The sequence below is a fragment of the Thermobia domestica genome, chromosome 1, assembly GCF_964235325.1.
Source record: "Thermobia domestica chromosome 1, izTheDome1.hap1.1, whole genome shotgun sequence".
Classification (NCBI taxonomy): domain Eukaryota; kingdom Metazoa; phylum Arthropoda; class Insecta; order Zygentoma; family Lepismatidae; genus Thermobia; species Thermobia domestica.
Genome location: NC_137454.1, coordinates 118,236,101 through 118,257,787, shown reverse-complemented (window position 1 = coordinate 118,257,787; position 21,687 = coordinate 118,236,101). Strand labels below are relative to the sequence as shown.

Below are 21,687 nucleotides of genomic sequence, written 5' to 3'. Positions count from 1 at the left end.
TATAGAGAGAGTAAATCTTCTAATGGGGTGAGTGAGGTTTGTTTTACGTACGATTGATTTTTTTTTAAGTGTGACACTTTACATATTTTTATATGCCTGAAAATATTTTCATATGCCTGAAAATGTAATACAAAAGCCGAATGATTTTAGTAATTAGAATTTTTAAGCTAAAGTAAAAGAGAGAAAAGTTACTTCAATCCATACTTTCTCTATCCGTTGGTTATTGGATCCTAACCTATTTATTTTTCTTTGCAACGGTTTTCTATCGAAGCAAGGATTTTTACGGATGGATAGAACCCATAACCATGTTTTAGTGGGTATTAAAGCGGAAAAAGACCATTAAAAATTAATTAATTAAACAAATAAATAACGTACTAGAGAAGTTCTGAAACCATTTATTGTGATTTTAAGGTAAAAATAGTTTTTATCCAATTTTATATGTGCATCCTATAGATTCCATAAGTAAATACTATAGAATAATAATACTTCAAAAAGCAAATACAAATAAGATAGTACTGATTACTCATCATTTTAGCGATCTCGAGAACCAGCTACTATTGATGGGCTATTAAATTGTTTCCTTCCTGTTTTCGCATGTGCAAAGTTTTGTTTTCATATTCCTATTTTATCCTTTCTTTTGTGTTTATTTGAAGCAAATCCAAGTCAGACTCCCCTTTCTTAACATTGGACTCCTAACCTGAAATAGTTAAGACAGTTAAATTAAGTTCAGAAAACTGTTTACATTGGAGTCAAATTGTTAATAAAAAATAAATAAAAAAAAAAAAAAAAGCGCAGACGTTCGAGATTCGGGTTTGCTTCCCGGTGGGAGCTCACGTGGTTCGGATTCCACGTTAATCAGCAGTTCTACGTCTCATTTAGCTTCGCTGTTAACGGGACGTTAAACTCAAAATCAATCAAATCCTGTACATTTTTGTCAATATTGATTTCTGATTTCTTTTGTGTTGCAAATAGATTGTTACATAGGGAAGTGAGGGACCAGTATCACAACTGTGTCTGTAAAAGTTCTGCTTTCCTGAAAATATAATCCTCGTCTAACCGGGTTACTAGGAGATTTAAAAAAAAAACTGTGAAGTTAATACCAGATATGGAAATGTTGAATCCATCTGTTTCGAATATTGAACAACTTAATCAATTAAATTGCTGTTGTTTGTCACACAGATATCTGGATTTAGTCAACTCAAAACCACCATTAGCTTCTTTGCTTCTTTGTCGTCTAAACTATATCTACTAAAGGCATTGCGGGATTTTCGACCAAAATATCTCTGTCCTTTCTAATTGTGAAATCTATAAAATGTATCGCTAAATGCATTGGTGTGATAGCATCAGGATTATAAGCGTTGCCATGTTCATATTTTTTATTTTAACGGAACGGTTATTCAAATCTGATGTATTTTACTAGAAAGAATATAATGATAGCTCAGTTTAGTAAGTTTAACTTTCAGATGTTCTTATTATACTTTGAAATGGTTTTCTGCGTAATGTTCTAATGATATGACTGGCACGGTATTGGAAAATTTGGGTCATGACTTTGAACCTCAATATACATATCCTGGCAAGGTTTCTCGATAATCTTTGTAAGACAAACATCCAGTATAAATTTGGGGAGATGATCATCATCTAGTCTCAGGACTAACAAAGCACTGAGACTAGATATAAATATATATCTGGTCACAAATTATATTTGATAAATGACTGTTAAATTGATATTTATCATATGGCCCTTTTGAGATATATTGTTAATATCTCAATGGGACGATATGATTGTTAATATCAAAGGGATTGTTAATATCAATCACTTGTCTCGTTTTAGGAGCTTTCGTAGCAGGACTGGATGCAGGACTTGTGTATAATTCGTTTCCTAAAATGGCAGACAAGTGGGTTCCCGATGATATTCTTGCGTTTACTCCAAAAATTAGCAACATTACAGAAAATCCTACAACAGTTCAATTTCAACACAGGGTGCTGGTAAGTAAAAGTTTCCTTTTCAGACAACAGTTTTATCGTGTATTTTCGTTACATCCAGAAGACAGTGTTGTTAGTGGTCCGCAGATCGTTTGAGCATGAAACAAAGAGGTAAGGAGCATCAAGTGCCATAAGTGGCTATGCTACTCATCAGTTTACATCTCGAATACTAGTGACATCTAACGAGTGTTGTACAAAGCATTGACAGACGCGATATATTTGCATTAGTAGATGGCACAGTAAACATGTCAGATTCTCATTCCAGAATTACGGCTGCCCCTGGTATAACAAGATTAAAATATGGCATATTTGAGTTGCACAATGGCAGAAATTTAAATTTTGTGATTTAGAAAACTTCATATAGGGCATAATTAAGAGGAGGGTGTATAATCTTCTATTGAGCACGGGATGCCTCAAAACAGTGTTTTTTATACTCAAATTATACTGGCGAGCTGTAATTTCATCCATTTTAATGGGCATTAGAGCTTGTATACTAATGTTCATTCAGCTGGATAAAGTTGAAACATTGTATCTGGAATCTCCTTCCTTCTTACTTCATGGCCTGAGCTCAAATTTCTAAAGAAATGCTGAAAAATTTAATGTGCCAAATTACTAGTTTAACGATCGTACTTCGTAAACTTCTTGTGTATTCGATAATGACTAATAATTTAGATTTAAATGTACTGAGTATGAGTCATAAATATCGTAAAATAGGGTGGCTTAAATATGTACAAATAGTTGTGGATAGCGTACGTGCCTTTAGCGTGGCTTCGATTCCCGGCAGGAGTTCATGTTGTTTGGAACCTACGTTAAAACTGTAGGTTCACGTCTCATATGACCTCCCTACTAAAAGGGACACTAAACTCAAATGAAATCAAAATCAGGGTCACAAAGTTCATGGGTCGTCCGAGTGAAACTGGAGGCAGTGCAAAGTAAGTGTTCTACATGATGAGTAAGACGTTTTATTAAGTGAATTACATTCTTTATTCCTCGTCTTTTTTGTATGGGTGCTTCACCAATGCTACTCGAAACTGTTTCATTTGAACGATCTTTGAGAGTCTGACTTGGTGATTTTGAGGTGATAACGAGCTATACATCAAAGGAATATTAATTGACATATGAAGGGAATATCTGTAAGACATACTGTATTATTCAGTTCTTGTAAAGGTGGTATTTTTAATCTTTATTCTCAATCTATCCCTTCACGTACTTTTCAATTTTTTTTCTATATTTTGAAATAATAAGTGAAAAGAGCGAGCTAATCTATCTCTGACATACTGCCGTAGTGAATCCTATCTAGCTGTGCCACGCAAATGGACTGGAACTTTTTCAGGCAGAATATTCATTCATATGGGATGCTGTAGCCTGTAATACATCTAAATATCAACCAGGTAGCCAGGGTTCGGTTCCTGGTTGGAACAGAATTTATTTTGTTCTGTTCTTCTAGAAATGCGGTTGGAGCGCATTATTGGCTACGATCAACTCTGTGTGCCGAAGTATTAGACACATGTTACTCCCTCTATATTAGACACCTCTTACATCCACATTGCCCATGAGTCAGGTAAGCCTGTCCTGAATCATGCAAGTATCTTCCTTTATATGCATACATGTTTTTCAGAGCCATTATTTGGAATCATATTGCCCAATTTGCACTAACATTTTTGAAGATTCGCGCAAACAATACTAAATTATAACATTCCTGAAACACTTGTTTTTGTAATGGATTCTTTATATTATTTCTAGGTTTTTTTTTTTTTTTCGAGTGGGAGTGAGGTGGGGTGTGTAAGTAATATGTTATATGTGGATTTGAAATGTAATCGTTTAAACATGAATAACTTTGTTAGTTAATGATTTTAAAAATCTTGCTTGTTTTTATATGTATTCATTATGTCTCTAAAAAGATTATTTTAAAGAACGTCACATGAAAGTAAAAATATTTGATTACTGCTATGAAATTGGTCTTTGCACCACAGTGCTTATCAGGAACGCACATTATATATATATATATTTTCAGGGCACTTCTACCCTTTTCCTAATAACAGGGTTGTGGCTGTTGTCTAAAAGGTGCAAGTTGCCTCGAAGAGCATATGTTGCTACAACAGCCGTTGCTTCACTAGCATGGATACAGGTACGAAATATTTTTTTCTTTCTTTCTTTTTAATTAAGCATTTTAGTGTTCCTTCTTTCAGTTGGAATTTCAGTGGTATCAATGAATTTAGTATATGATCAACTAAAACTTATAATCCCGCCCTCCTCCTCCCGGAGAATCAAATCTCTGATCACGTTCATTAAAGTTGAATGTCTTAACCATCTTGTTATCCAGATATTAAATTTAGTAAGCCTTGTTAATACTAAATTATTTGGGTTTAAATCTATATCTATATCTATATCTGTATATTTGCCTACATTACGTGTGAGATAATTAAAGAATTCCGAAAAACATATATAAATCTATGTGCTAAGAATATATTCTCCGATTTCATCCGTACAAATAGGAAAATAATTAGATAATTTGTGCCTTATCAGTGACAATACATATGGAAATCTCTGGTAAATTCATACAAATCCACACTAAATTTAGATAAAGTTACATTTTTATAATGGTGACAAATACATACAAAAGAAGGGTACCTATAAGAAACCTGATTTTTACAGACCTGGAAAGTCAGGGATTAGACATAAAAAAAAAAAAAGAAAATTACGCATAAGTAACGTTTCTTTATGTGTGGATCAGTTTCATAAAGAAACGAGAACATTCCGTGAAACTAGACATTAACATTAAAGTAGTGCAAGAACTAAGAAGAAAGAAAGAAAAGAGAACTAGTATAAGCGTCGAGCTGTGAACTTACAACTGAACATTAGGTTTAATTCCATTAATGAGTATTTAAACAAAAATATTAAAATATGATATAAACATTTGTAAGGAGGTTTATATATTTTTACTAAATTCGAGAGCATCTGGTATGGTGGTGGAATTCGAATGCACAGTAGCAAATCCCTCCATCTCGTTTCTTACTGAAACCTATCACAATTATTCTTCAACAAGTGATCATAGTGTGCCTAGTTCAAACGTGGTTATTATTTTAATTTATTCATGGAACTATTATTTTTAAAACGAGACCGAGCAGAAAGCTGCCGATCTCCAGCATAGAAATCGCTGCGTTGCCACATTCCAGAAGAGAACTTAGCTACCTGTACAGTAAGCGTACAGTAGTGCAGAGAATTATGAAGTACGGAAAATTTGGGGGAGGAACTCCCCCTAGGCTCCGGCCTCGTTCACACGTGTCTTTTAAAGAAAACAAAAAATTACGAACACACAAGATAAATTTCGAGCCCTTCCTGCTGATCTAGTGGCTAGCGTGCGCTTTTGTTGCACGGCGTCCTGGGTTCGATTCATGCTGGAAGAGCCTTGCAAAGTTTGAATGCATTACAGTGGTTCTGATTCCATCCAAACTTTGTAGGTTCACGTCTCATATAGCCTTGGTGGTAGGAAGAGACGCTAAACTTCAATAAAAGAACAGACATAAATTTGAAGAGGTACCTTCATTTTTATTTCGTTTCCATATAGTAATTAAAAATATCATTAAAATCTTAAACATTTTTCTAAAGTGTCGTCGTGACGAACCCGCTTAGCCCTCGCGAATGTTCTAGTGCTTACGACATTTTAAAATACACATAATAAAGCAACAATCATTTAAGTCTATACCTATAAAAGAAACAGCATATCTATAATACAAGTGGATATACAATACATATTGATTAGATCGGGATGCAACAATGTACTGAAACTGTTCATTGTAGACACCATTTTTGGATTTATTTTTAAAAATCCCGTTTTTTTTTTTTTTTTTTTTTTTTGATTGATCAGTTGAAGCCCAATTAACTAGTAAGAATAATTACATAAGTTGTAGATACATTGTACATTAATACAGCTTCCAATATGTGCAATAACAACTTGAAGAAAACGCGGTAAAGCACTGTCGTCGTCAGCTTTTTAAATCTGTGGGGTCGAATGAATCAAAATCAAAATCCTGTTTCCGACAAAAGTTGTATATACAAAGAAGTATAGTTTCTTTAAATATAGCGTGCCCCCGACCTCCCCGCTAACGACGCCCGTGGGTGGAGACGTGGAGTGAAGACAAATATTGTGAGCGATTTGATCTTGTGGGAAAGTTGGGTCAAGTTCTCTCCTGCGTGGTCTTGAGCGCCAGCGGATGATCCACAACTCTAAACTTAAACTTGTAATATTACTTAAAACCTGAAAAGATATAATATAAAGGCGAGGAATGGTCGGCTATAATGGGAAAAGGAGACATTAAAAAAAGTTAGAGAATATCTATATTAAAGCCAGGGAAATTAAAACTTAAAATATCTGTAGGAACCCTATATAATACGTTTTCTGCGGATATTCGCATTTTCAGTCTTTTCTACTTTAATACCCCTAAGTACTAACATGTTCCTATGTGGCAAGAATCGAGCGTAGTTACTTTTCGCGTTCAAAGCTTATACATTCGATACTTTCCCCCTATGGAGGACGACACTAAGTCTTTTAAAAAGCTGAGTGACGGTTCAGATTACATTTGAATCAAAATCCTCTCTCCTACAACGTTGATCCTGAAGAGGGATTTAAATTTTAATTAATCAAACCCGCAAGAAAATACGATAAGTACAGATATGGTAGCGAAACCTTTTCAGTAAATACTGTATTAATGTAAGCAAACTTGGTGATCAACAAGTGCATAATATACGTAAGAAAATACGGTATAGAGAATATTGTGAAGTTATTTATTTATTCAAATTATTGGCATTTATAAAAGTACTAGTACGCTTTTGTTGTACTTTTGGCGTAAAGTAAAGCTTATTTTGTTCAAAATGTTTCTATTATGACGGAAAATGTTTGTAATATTAAGCTTTCTGTTTCTTTTCTTTTCTTTTTATAGGTTGCCCTTGGGATTGCAACACTGTTAATGTATGTACCCATTCCAGTTGCTTCTAGTCATCAGGTGAATTCTTTGATGCTTCTGTCTGCAGCAGTTTGGTTGACCCACGAAATGAAGTTAATGAAGAAACTGCCAAAATGAATGAGCATTATGGATGGAATCCATCGAAAAAGCGAACCTTATTAAACATGGTATTGGGATTTCATACTTATTAATGGAACTTGTGGTTGAAGAACAAGTTCTGTGTTTGGAAATATGATCCTCAACGTACACTGTGTTTGGCATATTCAATTGGCTAGAGGGTTAATTACGGAAATACAAAAGGCTAAAAAAATATGAAGGGGAAAAGTATTTATGAATGCAGGAAATTATTTCTAAACAAATTTAATTAATATCTAAATAATTGATTGGTAACTAGGGTTTAATGTTCGTCTTCCTTTTTCATACTATTCTACCCCGTCTAGGTTGCGAGGAGGATACAGATGTGGAAGAAAAAAAAAAATACCTCTACCATAATTAAATCCTGACATACGAGCGTTCTGTTCCAGCTATTTAAAGATGTATGTTTAAGATTGTCATGATTTTGAATCATGAAAAATACTCAGAATAGAAGGTTTAAGTGTGATAAAGTCACAGTACCATTACATAATGTTCGTGAAGTATTGTGTTTAAAAGGCATAATATGGTAGTTTGTTTTAGCAGTATAGTAATTAGACTGGCAAAAACTTCGAAGTAAGTTTTCAGTTGTATAGCAATTGCCGTAACGGATTAAAATAGTAACGGATAATTCTAACAATGCATACTTTTATTAACGTAGACACACCGTATTAGGCTTTCACTTCTAATCCGAACTTAACGTGTAAAGATCCTTCATTATTGCTATTATTTGATAATCATATTCAACAAAATTTGTTATTTTCCGATTACTTTTTGAAAACTTACCATCTATATTTGCAAAATATGCACTTTAATCTTGTCCTTTTTGTTTTGTATCAACCTGCTGGAACGATCGGTATACATGTATGTATAATGTTTTCAAGTTTGTAGTCAACACAACAGTAATTTAGAACCGGATTAAAGTAAGACTGAATGTCGAAAGTGACACTTGAATTGACAAATCATAATGAGAAATGAGATGCTAGCTTTAACAGGGCGTCGTCAACTCGTAGTTAGATATTCCGAATTTGATCTGGTGGCACTTCCTGCGAATAAGACGTAGAATTCCAATTTTTTAAACCTACTATTCCGGTAACTATTGACTTACCTTTGACGAGTGACGAAAATTCGAAAAAAAAAAAAAAAAAAAAAAAAAAGATTTCTTCTAGACACAATCCTATTGTTTCTTTCATGTTGTTTCCCAACATCCCTAGTTCACTATCCTGTTTTTACATTTTGCTGTAGTACACAATCGAGTCCTTCAATATTGTGTAGGTTTCTTGTAATATTCATCAGAAATAATGAAAACAAGCAAAAAATAAATAAAAGTGAATACCTTAAAGTTTTGTAGAACTCCAATTATTCATTTCACTTCCTAAATACAATAAGAGAATATTTCCCCCCCTCAGATTTCTGCAGAAACGTGTTGTTCTAGTCTAATTTCAGTCTCATGACGTTGTCAAATTCTGTTCACAAAGCTTGATTCTTAAGAGACCATATTCATTATAAATTGAAAGATCATTAATTCTTCTTCTTCTGTTTCTTTTTCTTTTAAAATAAAACTTCGCTTGACTCATCAAGAAACATGCGTATTTTGATTCTTTTTTTCTGTTGTACACACATACAAAAGCAAGCTTTTACAATCGGTATATTGTGATGTCTTTCCCTGTTCTTTCTTATTGTATTTCTTGCTGTAATAAAACAGACTGCGGTAGTGTATTTTTAAAAATAAAACTTTGTTCTTAGACTCCTGCTTAAAATTACTTGTTTCAATAATTATAGGAGTGTGTTGTATTCAAGGTTTTGAGTTAGAATCTTTGTCTCTTTTTGTAGAAAATCACTACAGAAAAATTCTATGGTGAAATAATTAAATAGTTTCACATATCATGTAACGGCATGTAAGTTTTTCACTCATTCGTATTTCTTTCTTTCTTTTTTTAATTTTTTATTTCTCGTTTCCTGGCACATCTTCCTTTTGCAGTGTTCTCGAAAATGAGGCAAGGATCTTAAATTTCTACAATTATTAAAACGTGCTGTATATTATCGTACGATCATAGAAATATGTCGTGCTGGACAAATTATTTCTGTCAAAAGCTAAACATTCTTTTTTTTTGTTATGCAGTATTGTGATAATTGTGTGTTGTATGAAGTGATTCAGTTTTGTATGTATTTGAGAATTGTAAGCATCAACTAATTTTGAAATTTAATTTTTTAATGATTTATTTCTACTTTGTAATTATACATGTATAAACTAGATGCTCCGCCCACTTCGATGGGCAAAAATAAAGTTTAGTTAGACTTTTAAATAGTTTTTATTTGACTAGTGACTTTTAATGTTGGTCATTGTACCAAATTTCACATAAGTAAATTCCCACGTTAAGCGGGTTTGCATATCCAGACTCCTAACCATGAAAACATTTACAATCAGTCCAATCAGTTCACAGATTCAACTTGTTGTATATGTAAGTTATTAGGACGTAAAATCGAATGTAATTTATACGGAAAAGACTTTTATACATTGCAAGACTTGTAACGTCCAAATATTCACCACAATCTATAGTCGTACCGACATAAACAAAAACGAGTGTAGAGCAGGAAACCACTTTACACAAAAGTCAAAAGAGGCTCTTTAAAAGCATAAGAAATGGTCGAACGGTTTAGGTCAATAGTCTGTCAATCAGAAGTTTGTGTGTTCAAACCCTGTAGGAAGTTTTTTCTTTTTTCTTTTCTTTCTTTCAAAAATGTGTTAGTATTTTCATCAGAGGACTGAGAACATTTCTTTGAATAAGTCTTTGGCAAATACTTTTCTTTCATATTCGACTAGCAGCGTTCACCCCGCTTCGCTGGGGTCACCCCGGAACGCAATAAATTTTGTTACTTAGATAATTTTTACTTTTTCGCTTTCAAGTGATATGATAAAAACCATAGAAGATTGCAGTAAATGTTAACATTATATCGCCTGTCATTTATGTTAACCCGCCGAGTGACACGGTCATGTGGGTTGCATATAAATACGGTTAGATTTAGCTATGATGAGCTAACAAAGGATTTCTACGTTATGGACACTTGAATGGTCAATTATCTCAAGACACTGGTAATTGAAAATTAAAGTGATATGATAAAAACCATCTAGGGTCCAAATCTTAATAACCCCCCAAAAATGAAAGAAATTGGTTCAGCCGTATTAGCGTGATGAGCTAACAAAGGATTTGTACGTTCTCTTTTATATATATAGATTAGAACGGAACATTATATGAAATGCAAATCTAAGATCCGTAGCTGAAAACAAAATATTAAGTATGTTCAATATTCCATTATTATCCTTTGATTTGTAATGAAAAACTATTTATAAGCATTGGTGATATCAGAAGATTCTCTCCGGGGGATTGTCAATATATGGAGGGAAAACGGCTAATGCACTGTTAGTCCACTTTGAGCATGATCGAAGATATAGCCCCGAAGGGGGAAATTACTTAGGTCTCACATTCTTCCTCAGGCCACCCCCTGAAATCATCACTGTTTGAAAGGTATTTTTAACAAATATAATATTACATTTATTTCTCGTTCTACGTTTTGAAATGGCAAAATCATAACTTAAAGAGAATTATAATACGTAAAAGGATAAATAATTATAGAACTAATGAAGTAAATATTATCGTGTTAAGTTATCGATTTCTAGTAAGATATTAAAACTCGAATATTCGTTTGGATTACACTTTAAAGTAAATCCTCTCTACATAATTCTTATTGGAAAGGCATGTTTATCTCCAATTAGTTAATCAATATTTTTAATAATATATTTTTATTGTAATATTTTTACTATTCAATGTTGTATACACTTCATTTCCCAAAGCAAAATCTCACAAATGTATAGCGGATTAGTGAATATTATCAAATAAATTATCATTTAGTTTACGTAAATGCTGCATCGCCTCATTTTAAACTTGGTACTTTAAATAATAATAATAATAATAATAATAATAAAAATCATAGACGTATCTTTAGAATTTCTGGCTTAGTCAATAAATGAATTCAACGTGGTCTCTATTCAAAGTTCTATTTAATCGATTCCGACAGGAACACAGAGAGAAACTTCGAGAACAGACAAAAGAAAACTGTTACTTTGGTGGGACTCGAACTAACCTTTAAGAGTGATCTACAGGCAAACGCCTTAGACCACTTTTTTCTTTTCTTTAAGTTAACGATTTACCGAACGTATCTCAGTAACTTGTCTCTATTTTCTACTCGGTTATACACGTTCTACAATTATTTCCAGTAACCTTGAACGACAGGTACACGAACAGAAAAAAAGCATTGAGGACAGTTAAAATTCCAAATATTCTCCCACCGTTAATCGACCGCGGGATCCCGTTCACTAATGACACACATGCTAGACACTAAACCTGTGTGGGGATCGAATTTAATGTATATTGTAGTGTCTGAAATTTAAACCTATTTCGCCCTGATGTAACATGTGTATTTATTTTTTTATATTTACCGTATTTGTTACTTTGAGGAATGATGTATGTTATTGATATAGGTTCTATTACATATTCGCCCATAAATATTATATAAATTATCAGAATTATTCATGATCTTTCATGGAAATTCACTAGCGCATGTGCAGTAGAAACAGAAGGATCCAGTTTACTGATACTAGTAAGAATGAAAATTTGTAACAGACTGTCAGAATGCCTCAATGCAAAGCAGTGGTTCTTAACCTGGGGGCGTGCAGCTTCCTCCTGAATAAGCGTGAAGAGCGAGTAAGGAGGCGAAAGCTACTGGCTGAAATGTATTGTGAAATGAATGGAATGGAATCTTTAAGTTTTACGTCCCACAATTATGCCAGTTAGGCTAAAGGAGACGATGATAATGAGAAATGAATGTAATGGTGGAATGAAGAAAAGTGTGAGGAAACGGGAGAACCCCGAGAAAACCCACGAGCACGGTGTTTGTCCACCACAAAGTCCACACGGCGCTAGCTGGGATCGAACCAGGGACCCCAAACACCAGAGGTGAACGCTCTACCACTGAGCCACCGCACCCCCATATTGTGAAATGACTAAAGGACCACTTATAATGGCCCTTCAAAATTTAGCTTGAAAATTTTATACTGACAAAAAATAATACTGCACTAGGAGGGCATGCAAAAGTCTTGCTGGAAATAAATATAAATTTCTGAGATTATTATTATTATTATTATTATTATGTCTCCCACTTCTTGGCCGAGATGTGAAATATTCACCACCTTCTTCATACCGCTAAATCAATTTCTTCATTGTTTTCTCTTCACAGTCCAAATACCTACGATCTGAATGATAATTTCTCCCATTGTTGCTCGACCTATAATTTCCTCTCGCAGAGTAACAGATAGTTCTCTATAGCCTTTAGAGTGAGGCATGTTGACAACCTGTAGAAATATGCATTGTGATTCGTATTAGAAATATCAGTGAAGGGGATCTTTCTGTTTCTACTGTGCATCATCAGCATCATTTTCATCAGAAGTATCCCGTCATAATTAGCGGGTCACTTGCCGCAGCTCACAAGTAAAGGTTCTCTCCCAAGATTCGGGGATCCGGAAACTGCGCATATATTTAGATAGAGGAGGACCACGAAGGAATACTGGTGAAAAATGCCGGGCCGACAGCACAGGATAAATCCAATATGGCCGCCCGAAGGTCATGCCAATCGACTTTTGCAAGCAACCTCTCATTCACTTCCCATGGGCAGATTGACTTAATGTTTTGCAGATTGATATATGTATGAACACTACACATCTATTGGTTTGAAATTTCGCGGACGTTTAAGTATTGAACCCAATATGGCCGATCAAAATGTCAATGTGTCAACGACTTGTGTCTGGAAAATGAATTTTACTATGGAAGTACAGTATTACTAGACGTGTACGAAAAGCATTAAACGGTTCAAAATATCGCCATCTAAAAACCAATATGGCCGAACAAATCCTGAACCAAGCAGCTCGTACTACAAAAACGAAATTTGGTGTAAAGGTCTATTACCACTAGTAGGTGAGGAAAATAATACAAATGGATCACAATTTCTACATCGTGTATCCAATATAGCCGCGCAATACGCATATAAAATATACACTGTAAACAGTTCAGGTGTATTATATTTCGAAAGCCTTCAATTGTTTCTCATCATTTTTGCCTTATGTGCATGTCTCTGCTCTATAGAACACAGTAAAAAACAGTACACGAAGCATTTTATGAGTCTTTTTTTCAACTCTTTTATTCAAGATCCCACAAAATAGTATTTTCTTCATCCTAAAGGCTTCTTTGGCCATTCTTATCCGTACTTTTATTTCACGTTCGCACGTCATATCATCATTAATAATACTACTCAGACATCGAGAACTAGTCACATGTTGTATTTTCTCCGCTCCTATTTGCATATTTGACACCGATTACTTCGTTCCAATCACCATGGCTTTTGTCTTTCTAACATTTATTTTCGTCTCATATTCTTCATATTTTTCAAGCCTTTCTCAAGTTTTCTACATCTTCTTGATTTTTTTTTAGACTCTGCAAGAACAGCAATATCATCGCAAACCGTATACACCTAATCATTCTACCTCCTACCGAAATGCCGTCTTGTCAAAATGTCAAAATGTGCAGGTGCACTGTCATTCTGGGATCACATAAGCTCTCTTATGTTGAAAGGCACATCTAACAATTTTGGGAGAACATTACTTAAAAATAAAAGATACGTACTTCCACAGAGGCGAGCCAATAATAAATAAATTCCTTCACAAAATTAGCTACCATACCGCACCGCACGCTTTCTTTAAATTTCTGCTGCTGTCGTTCACTAGAGTTGCATGAGGGTTTTTACGCCCTACACATGGCTGTTGCTAGTTTCAGGATGGTCTCTGATCATTCTCAGTAGGCTGTCTTCAAATTCAACTGTCCACTTAGTGCGATTTCAATTAGCGGAAATTGAAGAGACCCTATCTCTCGAAGGCGAATATAGAGGCGTGGAAAAATACAGAGAAAGTCACTTTTCTTTGGGGGCGACGGTCACGATATAAACGCCTCGTCTCTCGGCTATTTCCCTTTGCTTCTCCATAAATAAAGTACATATCTGCCAGTTTGTGGATATAGTAATCTGCCATTGCACATGTACATACAACATGATGTTTAACATGATCAATTTTACTTAAACACCAACGTCTACAGTTTTACATGACTGTGAATACCTGGACACATCCCTCTACCGTTGAACGCAACACTTCCTATCTTGTAATACAGCAATTTCACACGTAACAGCAGAGCATTGCACTATATATATATATATATATATATATATATATATATATATATATATATTTATATATATATATACAGTATATATCGCTCACAAGTTGTGTAGATGCCTACTACAACACAGCTATGTTAATTAACGCCATTCCACAACAAAACTGCAAGACAACCTTCTGCGAACCACTCGCAATTGGCACACAAGGGACGATAGTTCCGTAGTATGCGACCAAAGCATCATACACTTAGTAAAGTATCATGAGCTATGTACATGCTGCTACGTGTACGCAAAAGTGCCACATTCTCTTTCCTCCGTGTACATCAGAACGTCGAAAAAAAAGATTTCCCCCCATTTTTTTGGATATAATTCCAACGTCCTTTCTTCTAGAAAATTTCTCCAGTAGTGACAAAATCAAAATATAAGTGGACTACACTAGGACGCTATTTTGGTATATTCACAATAGCAATGTAGTTCTTCGTAGCCCAGGGGTAAGGGGCGGTTTGCCAACTCCAAGGGAGGGGAAAAGCCCCTCGAAAGTATCGCTGGAAGAAGATTCACCTAACAGATAAATCAAGTACACTGACCCAGCATATTTGCTTGTATCTTTATGAAACGTGTACAACATCTCGCATTTCATCCATTTTGTTGCTTCTGTGCACAGAAGTATCATATTCCACAAAATTACATATTACAAGGAGGTAATCCTTTAACGTAGTTTACTTTTGCTCAATATGTATTCACGCAATATTTGGGAATCCCTGTGTCATGTGGAGAATCCCTTGTACTCTCGTTCATTACATATGATGTTTGCATTTTTGAATACTAGATGTTATGTTTCTTTATGTCGCCTGAGTGTTCTATGCGCAGTCATTTTAAACCTAACATGGATCAAAGTTACTTTTTCCATTTTCACACACTCGTTTCTTGGACAGAAAGAAGTTCATATACCTATCATCCGTCACCATTAGCCTAAAAGATATAACGGTGATACGTTAAAGACTTAGTTTGATTTAAATTCTTCTTCCGAGAGTTTATTCTGATTGAGACAAAATAGAGCAATCACGCATGTGTATCTTTCTTTATTTCAAATTCTAAGTTTCTTCTAACTTGAACGATGAATTACTCGAAGGAATATATTCGAAAATATTCAAAGGAATACTCCAGTTCCTTTGGGAGTTACCTTTGCGCCGCAAGGGTGAAAATATATACCAATAAATCAATATAGTTATATTTTAGAAATACAAAAGGCAATGATTATGTGAACATTGCTCTAAAATACACAGGAATAACCAAATTTGTAAATAAAGAGCTTAGGAAACTTGAATTGTTTAAACTGCGCTATATCGATTACACTTAGCTTCTGAAAACTTTTGGCAATAAATGGGTAGCAGCACGAAAAACTCCTATTTTATCATACCAAATAGACCTACACGTAAAGTGCTGTACTGGTTTTATACATATTTTCTGAAAAGTGATTGTACTCTTTACCTGTTCTCTGACAATAGCAACTGTATGAATTTATGATACAAAGTTGGTATACAGAATAATAATAATAATAATCAGGAGTGCCCACAAGGGGGGCTATGACGCAAACTGCGTCATTGAAATATTTGGGGGAGGGGTTAAAATCTATATAAATATGTTTGAGAGGGTGTAAAAATTAATCGAAAAGACTTTTTTTTTCATGGAAGAACACCTACGGATAGGCAATTGAGGGGGGGGGCGTCAGGTCATGAGGGGGTGGGCACCACTGTAATAATAATAATAATAATAATAATAATAATAATAATAATAATAATAATAATAATAATAATAATAATAATAATAATAATAATAATAACACAGGGTAGCAAAATATAGTTACTACAAAAAGGTGTTAATATTTTTTATTTTTATCATTATGAAAAGCGCATTAGATTTGATTCTGGCATTAAAATATTATGGTATTATTAGTATTATGACAACCATGCAGTCGTTAATCAGTAGGTCCACGTCTCATATAGCCTCGCTGCTGAACGGGACGTTAAACTCTAAATCAACCCGAAAGAGTGTTAATTTCGGAACTGAATGCAGTTGAATGTATCGTGTCTTATTCATTCAAGGTTTTATTCGTTTCACCATTTTACGTTGTTCCTACCTTAAAAGTTAGGAGATGTATTTTTAATTGTTCACAGAGAAGTTATTTCTGTTTGATATAACCTAAATTGTATTCAGTTTCAATGTTCTACAGTAATTTCATATTTTCAAACTTTTTTATTTATTTTTATTTTTTTGTTAAATGGTGCTCAATATCATAAGAAAACTGAAGAAGAAAAATCAGAGGAAAAAATAATTTTTACAGAAAATATCTCGACTGGAGTCGTATTTTATGGTGAAAGCAAAAGTGTAGAACTCAAAAATGGGTAAAATTGTAGTTCAAAACAGTAAAGTTATTGCAAAAGTTGAAAATCTCGGAAAGCTGGGACTCTAAAGCATTGGACTATGCAATTTATGCTCTTTCGCACGTGATGCTGCTTGAAAGAGTTAAAAGGAGATTCATAAGCATTATTTTCTGCATGAAGGATAATTTTTAAAAATGTAAAAAGTGGAGTTAAACGTAAAGTTGAGAGTCTTCTTGCAAAGTTTAATACAGGGGTGCAAATAAGCAACAAAATTTTACTACATCATGAAAAAAGCTACTAGCCTACATCCCATAATAGAAATCATTTATTTACCTTCAATATTTTAATAGTCATATTAAAAACTCGCCCGCACCGATAAACCACTCGCCACGGGCGATAGTATTGTTATAGCATTGTTTAATAGTATTGTTATAGCATTCATAATATCAGTGTAGAGTTGTATTCAGCAATATTTTGGCAAAACAATGAAAAGACTGCAAACGGAGTATGTTGACATTTCCACTGCTGTTCAAATATTATGATTCTTTTACGGTATTTTCAATTGAACTTCATTTAGAAGAATTTAGCTGCAAAAAAACCTACTCAGGTTGGGAATTAGAAATCTCCACCTGCTGAGATTTCAAAATCAACTATTTATTATTCCGACATAGAGAGCAGTTTTATTGAAGAATGCATCCATTTGAAAAGTAATACTGTATATAAAGAAAGAAAGAAAAAAAAAAAGATGGTGGAAAGTTGTCCTATCTCTTGCACTTGTCTGCAGAATGTTGGCTTCGAAGAAAATTAGTGATGTCTACACTCAAGATTTAAAATTGTACTCCAGCAACTAACTGTTCTACTGATAGGTCATTTTCAGTTATAAAAAGTATTAAAAACTATCCACGGACAGCACAATCAAGATTGATTCATCAATGTTACAGTGCTAGCCATAGAATTAGACATGACAGTTAATCTCAGTTTCGAGGTATTGGTAAATCCATTTGCAATGCAAAAGTGTTAAATATAATTTTTCTAAGTTCTGTAAGTTTCGCAAAATTATTTATTAAAATTGTCGTGTTGCTGCCATATATATTTGACAGACTAAATTGAAAGTTTCTGTGATATTTTTAAACGGAGCTACAGTATTTAAACTATCGAGATTGCATTATGTGTGTTTATCTTGTAATTTTGTCTTCAACAGAATAAGTTATAAATTTTTAACTTGCATATTTGTTTTTATGTGTTCTGAATTTAGTAAAGTTTAAATACTTCAACACAGTTTAAAATTGAGGCAAACAAATGAGTTTTGTTTCTCAGTGTGAAACTGCGGTAGACTTCCAAACTATGGGAATTCAATTCTCAAACTTCAAGTAGTACATCTATAACTACTGGTTGCAACAGAGTAATAACATCAAAGATAGAACTTGTTTCTCGGACGCTGAATCCATCAAAGATAGAACTTGTTTCTCGGACGCTGAATCCATCAAAGATAGAACTTGATTCTTGGACGCTGAATCCATCAAAGATAGAACTTGTTTCTCGGACGCTGAATCCATCAAAGATAGAACTTGTTTCTCGGACGCTGAATCCATCAAAGATAGAACTTGTTTCTCGGACGCTGAATCCATATTAAAAAGTCATTACTCGCTGTTACTTACTCCTTTTATTCTATGTCGATAAAAGTTGAAACCGAAAATTTTCAACTTGAAGCACTTCCGGTTTGAGTAGAGGGTTAATAAAAAGATAGAACCCACTCTTGGGAAGCTGAATCGATTGCAAAGAAGTCACCTCTTTGTATCTCTTGCCGTTTCTGCTCTACGGAAATTAGTATTGAAACTGGAAGTACCAGTTAATTTCAACCACTTCTGCTTTCGGTAGAGTACTGCAGTTAGTTCTGGTATGTTGTTTTGAAGCGCTGTATCGTTTGCAAAAGAACACTTCTCGATATGATCTTGAAGCTTTGCTGGCGTCTACTATTAATCCAATGTTCTCGGGATTGCTGCCAGAGTGAGTGTTGCTGTGCTGAGCTTTCGTTACCATACAGCGGCAACATCTTCAGAGCTATGTGTTGGAATGTGCTGGTCGTACAATTTATATTGTGGTCTTTAGGAATTGCTGTGTTTCTATTGGTTGTTTTTGTTGGCCAATGGCGTGCTCTGATTTTGCTGGTGGAAACTGCTCTCTGATTGGCTGATGGTTCTTTTCATACTGAGAAGCTGGATCCAGATGTCAGGTAGATGATAACCTTCGTCTCTGTTGATGGATGGCTTGTATGAACGGATGAATAAAGATTCATGTATTTTCCTGTCCCAGAACTGTTTGCTTTTCTTTAGTACTTCAATTTAGAACACTGCATACAATACAATCATACAGCCATGTGGGACCAAATTGAAGTACTAAAGAAAAGCAAACAGTTCTGGGACAGGAAAATACATGAATCTTTATTCATCCGTTCATACAAGCCATCCATCAACAGAGACGAAGGTTATCATCTACCTGACATCTGGATCCAGCTTCTCAGTATGAAAAGAACCATCAGCCAATCAGAGAGCAGTTTCCACCAGCAAAATCAGAGCACGCCATTGGCCAACAAAAACAACCAATAGAAACACAGCAATTCCTAAAGACCACAATATAAATTGTACGACCAGCACATTCCAACACATAGCTCTGAAGATGTTGCCGCTGTATGGTAACGAAAGCTCAGCACAGCAACACTCACTCTGGCAGCAATCCCGAGAACATTGGATTAACACTTCTCGATGTCTATTACCATTTTCGTTGTACGGGAATAAACGCTGAAACCGGAAATAGCTAATTTGAACTACTTCGGATTGGAATAGAGTGTTAAAAGGAAGGAGATGGAACTTATTCTTGGGACACGGAATTGATTGCAAAAGACACTTCTCGATATCTCTTACCGTGTTTGCTCTGATACCTGTCAACGGACAGACGGAAAAGCCGACATGTATACATAGTATAGTTTGGAAGTCTAATAATTCCACAACTTATCGTTCGTAGTATATGTAAATGAATGGTTATGCTTAAGTTTAACTGAGCGAGTAAAATAAATAACTGCATAGCAGCGTCATAATCCTAATACGGGCTTACTCATGACACTTCATACAACTGTCGCTGGATTTCTGATGCCGACAGCTTCTTAGCGTGGAGAAGCCTGATTACTGCTTGACCTTGCACTCGGCGGAAGACTATATGCTCTCCCGCCATCGACTTACTTTCTGGATGCGCCTCGTAGTATGATAGAAACCATCTGTGATCTGAGATGTGTTGGGCTGTCTTGAAATGATCTTTATTAATCTATGATTACTTAGATTCTATTTATATGTATTGATAACGTCCAACATTGATTTCACTTAGTCTAATCGTGTCAATGTAGTTAAAATTACATATAAGCACATTAAGGGATACGATCCCAGTGCTTGTAATTCGTTTCAGTATTTTGTGTTCTGTATATGCACAGGGTTTCTTTGTGTATTTTTCCTTCCTCTTTACGAGTAACATGACTGAACAAATTCTTTAAGGGATCCCTTTGCGGCTAATCACCAGCGGTTTCACATTTTCCCAACAGCATACTTAGTAAGGCCTACGTAGGTCAATGGTTGGTATGCGGTTGGAAATGAGAAATTCCAAAATTAGATCTGAAAATTACGTTGGGTCAACGTAAAGTGTGTGTTGGCTAGTCAACAATTTGTCACCATTTACCCAACAATTTCAACCTCGTAGTCCCAATTACAATTTTAAGTTTTTCGTAAAGGCTACGTTGACAATTGAGTTGATTGCCAAATGCTCGGCAAAACGAGCTAATTACAACGTAAAGCAAACGTTGACAGTTGGTTAGCCTATCGTTAATCTCTGTTGGGCACACTGTCAATGCTGATAGAGTGGTATGGGAGATCCGGGTGCGATTTCCGGTGGGAACATATACAAATACAGTTCAGCAATTCTCATTCGTTTGCATTTGTTATCTGGATCTCTTAACTTGCGGAATATTAACGTAGTTGGACATGATAAATATTTCATTCATGTTTCCTGAATATATTACGCATTAGATATAATGACCTACGTCAATAAAATGGTAACAATGAATACAATACATTCGTTCAATTATATAACACAGGATTTCTTTTCAGCTAATTAGGAGTTGAGTTCTTTTGCATCAAAACAGGAAGTGTTTAACCGCAGGAAGTATGACAGAGAATTTAGCCGGTAGAGCGAATCTGATTTCCTATGACTAATAGCTAAGAATTGATGGAAAGAATGCATCAGGTTTTTTTACAATCGCGATAATGTTGTTCTTTAATTTGTGACATTTCGAAAGTACTTACGATATACAGTATATGCAGGATATCTTTCGCGATTCAAAAATAAGCACCCATATATACAATTAATTTTATCAATAATTTCGAAATAAAAAAAAAAATGTTTGAACAGTAATTCAGGACTTTTTTTTTTTTTTTTACAGTATTACATTCAAAACATTCCATCTTATTATTTTAATACCTTTTAATTATTACGATCTCCAGGCTTAATTTGCTTATTTACATACAGATCAATGCTCTCTGGATTTCCACTTTCTTTTCGTGCTACTGACTAATTTGATTTCGTTTTCTGTAAACTTGTTCCTTTTTAAAATATACTGGGACGAATCGTAAGCAGTGACAGCTCCAAAGTTTTATAAGAGGGAAGTAACATTGTCAATAGCAGCGAAACCGGATTTACATCTCCGCAAAGTCTCCCTATCCTCGACTTTAGAATCTCCAGTGATTGTTCACGTTAAATGCATTATTTAAATTCTGAAGCATGACACAAGTATTATAGAAAAAAAATAACAAACTTGCCATTGCATACTCATGCATCCAGTATTAGTCTTACTTATTATAATATTGCACTTAAAATACTTTATTCATCTCATAGAATTCAAGAAG

The 21,687-nt window shown here is 34.6% G+C and overlaps 1 protein-coding gene across 1 annotated transcript in view; it reads left to right on the top strand.

Moving 5' to 3' along the window:
* LOC145688334 (heme A synthase COX15) overlaps positions 1–9,385 on the top strand; it is a 29,211-nt gene extending 19,826 nt beyond the window's left edge. Inside the window, exons 7-9 of the mRNA XM_081762456.1 lie at positions 1,832–1,986; positions 3,998–4,111; positions 6,924–9,385. Coding sequence (XP_081618582.1) covers positions 1,832–1,986; positions 3,998–4,111; positions 6,924–7,064 — 410 coding nt within the window. The 3' untranslated portion in view covers positions 7,065–9,385. The remainder of the gene's footprint in view (positions 1–1,831; positions 1,987–3,997; positions 4,112–6,923) is intronic.
* The last annotated feature ends 12,302 nt before the right edge of the window (positions 9,386–21,687 follow it).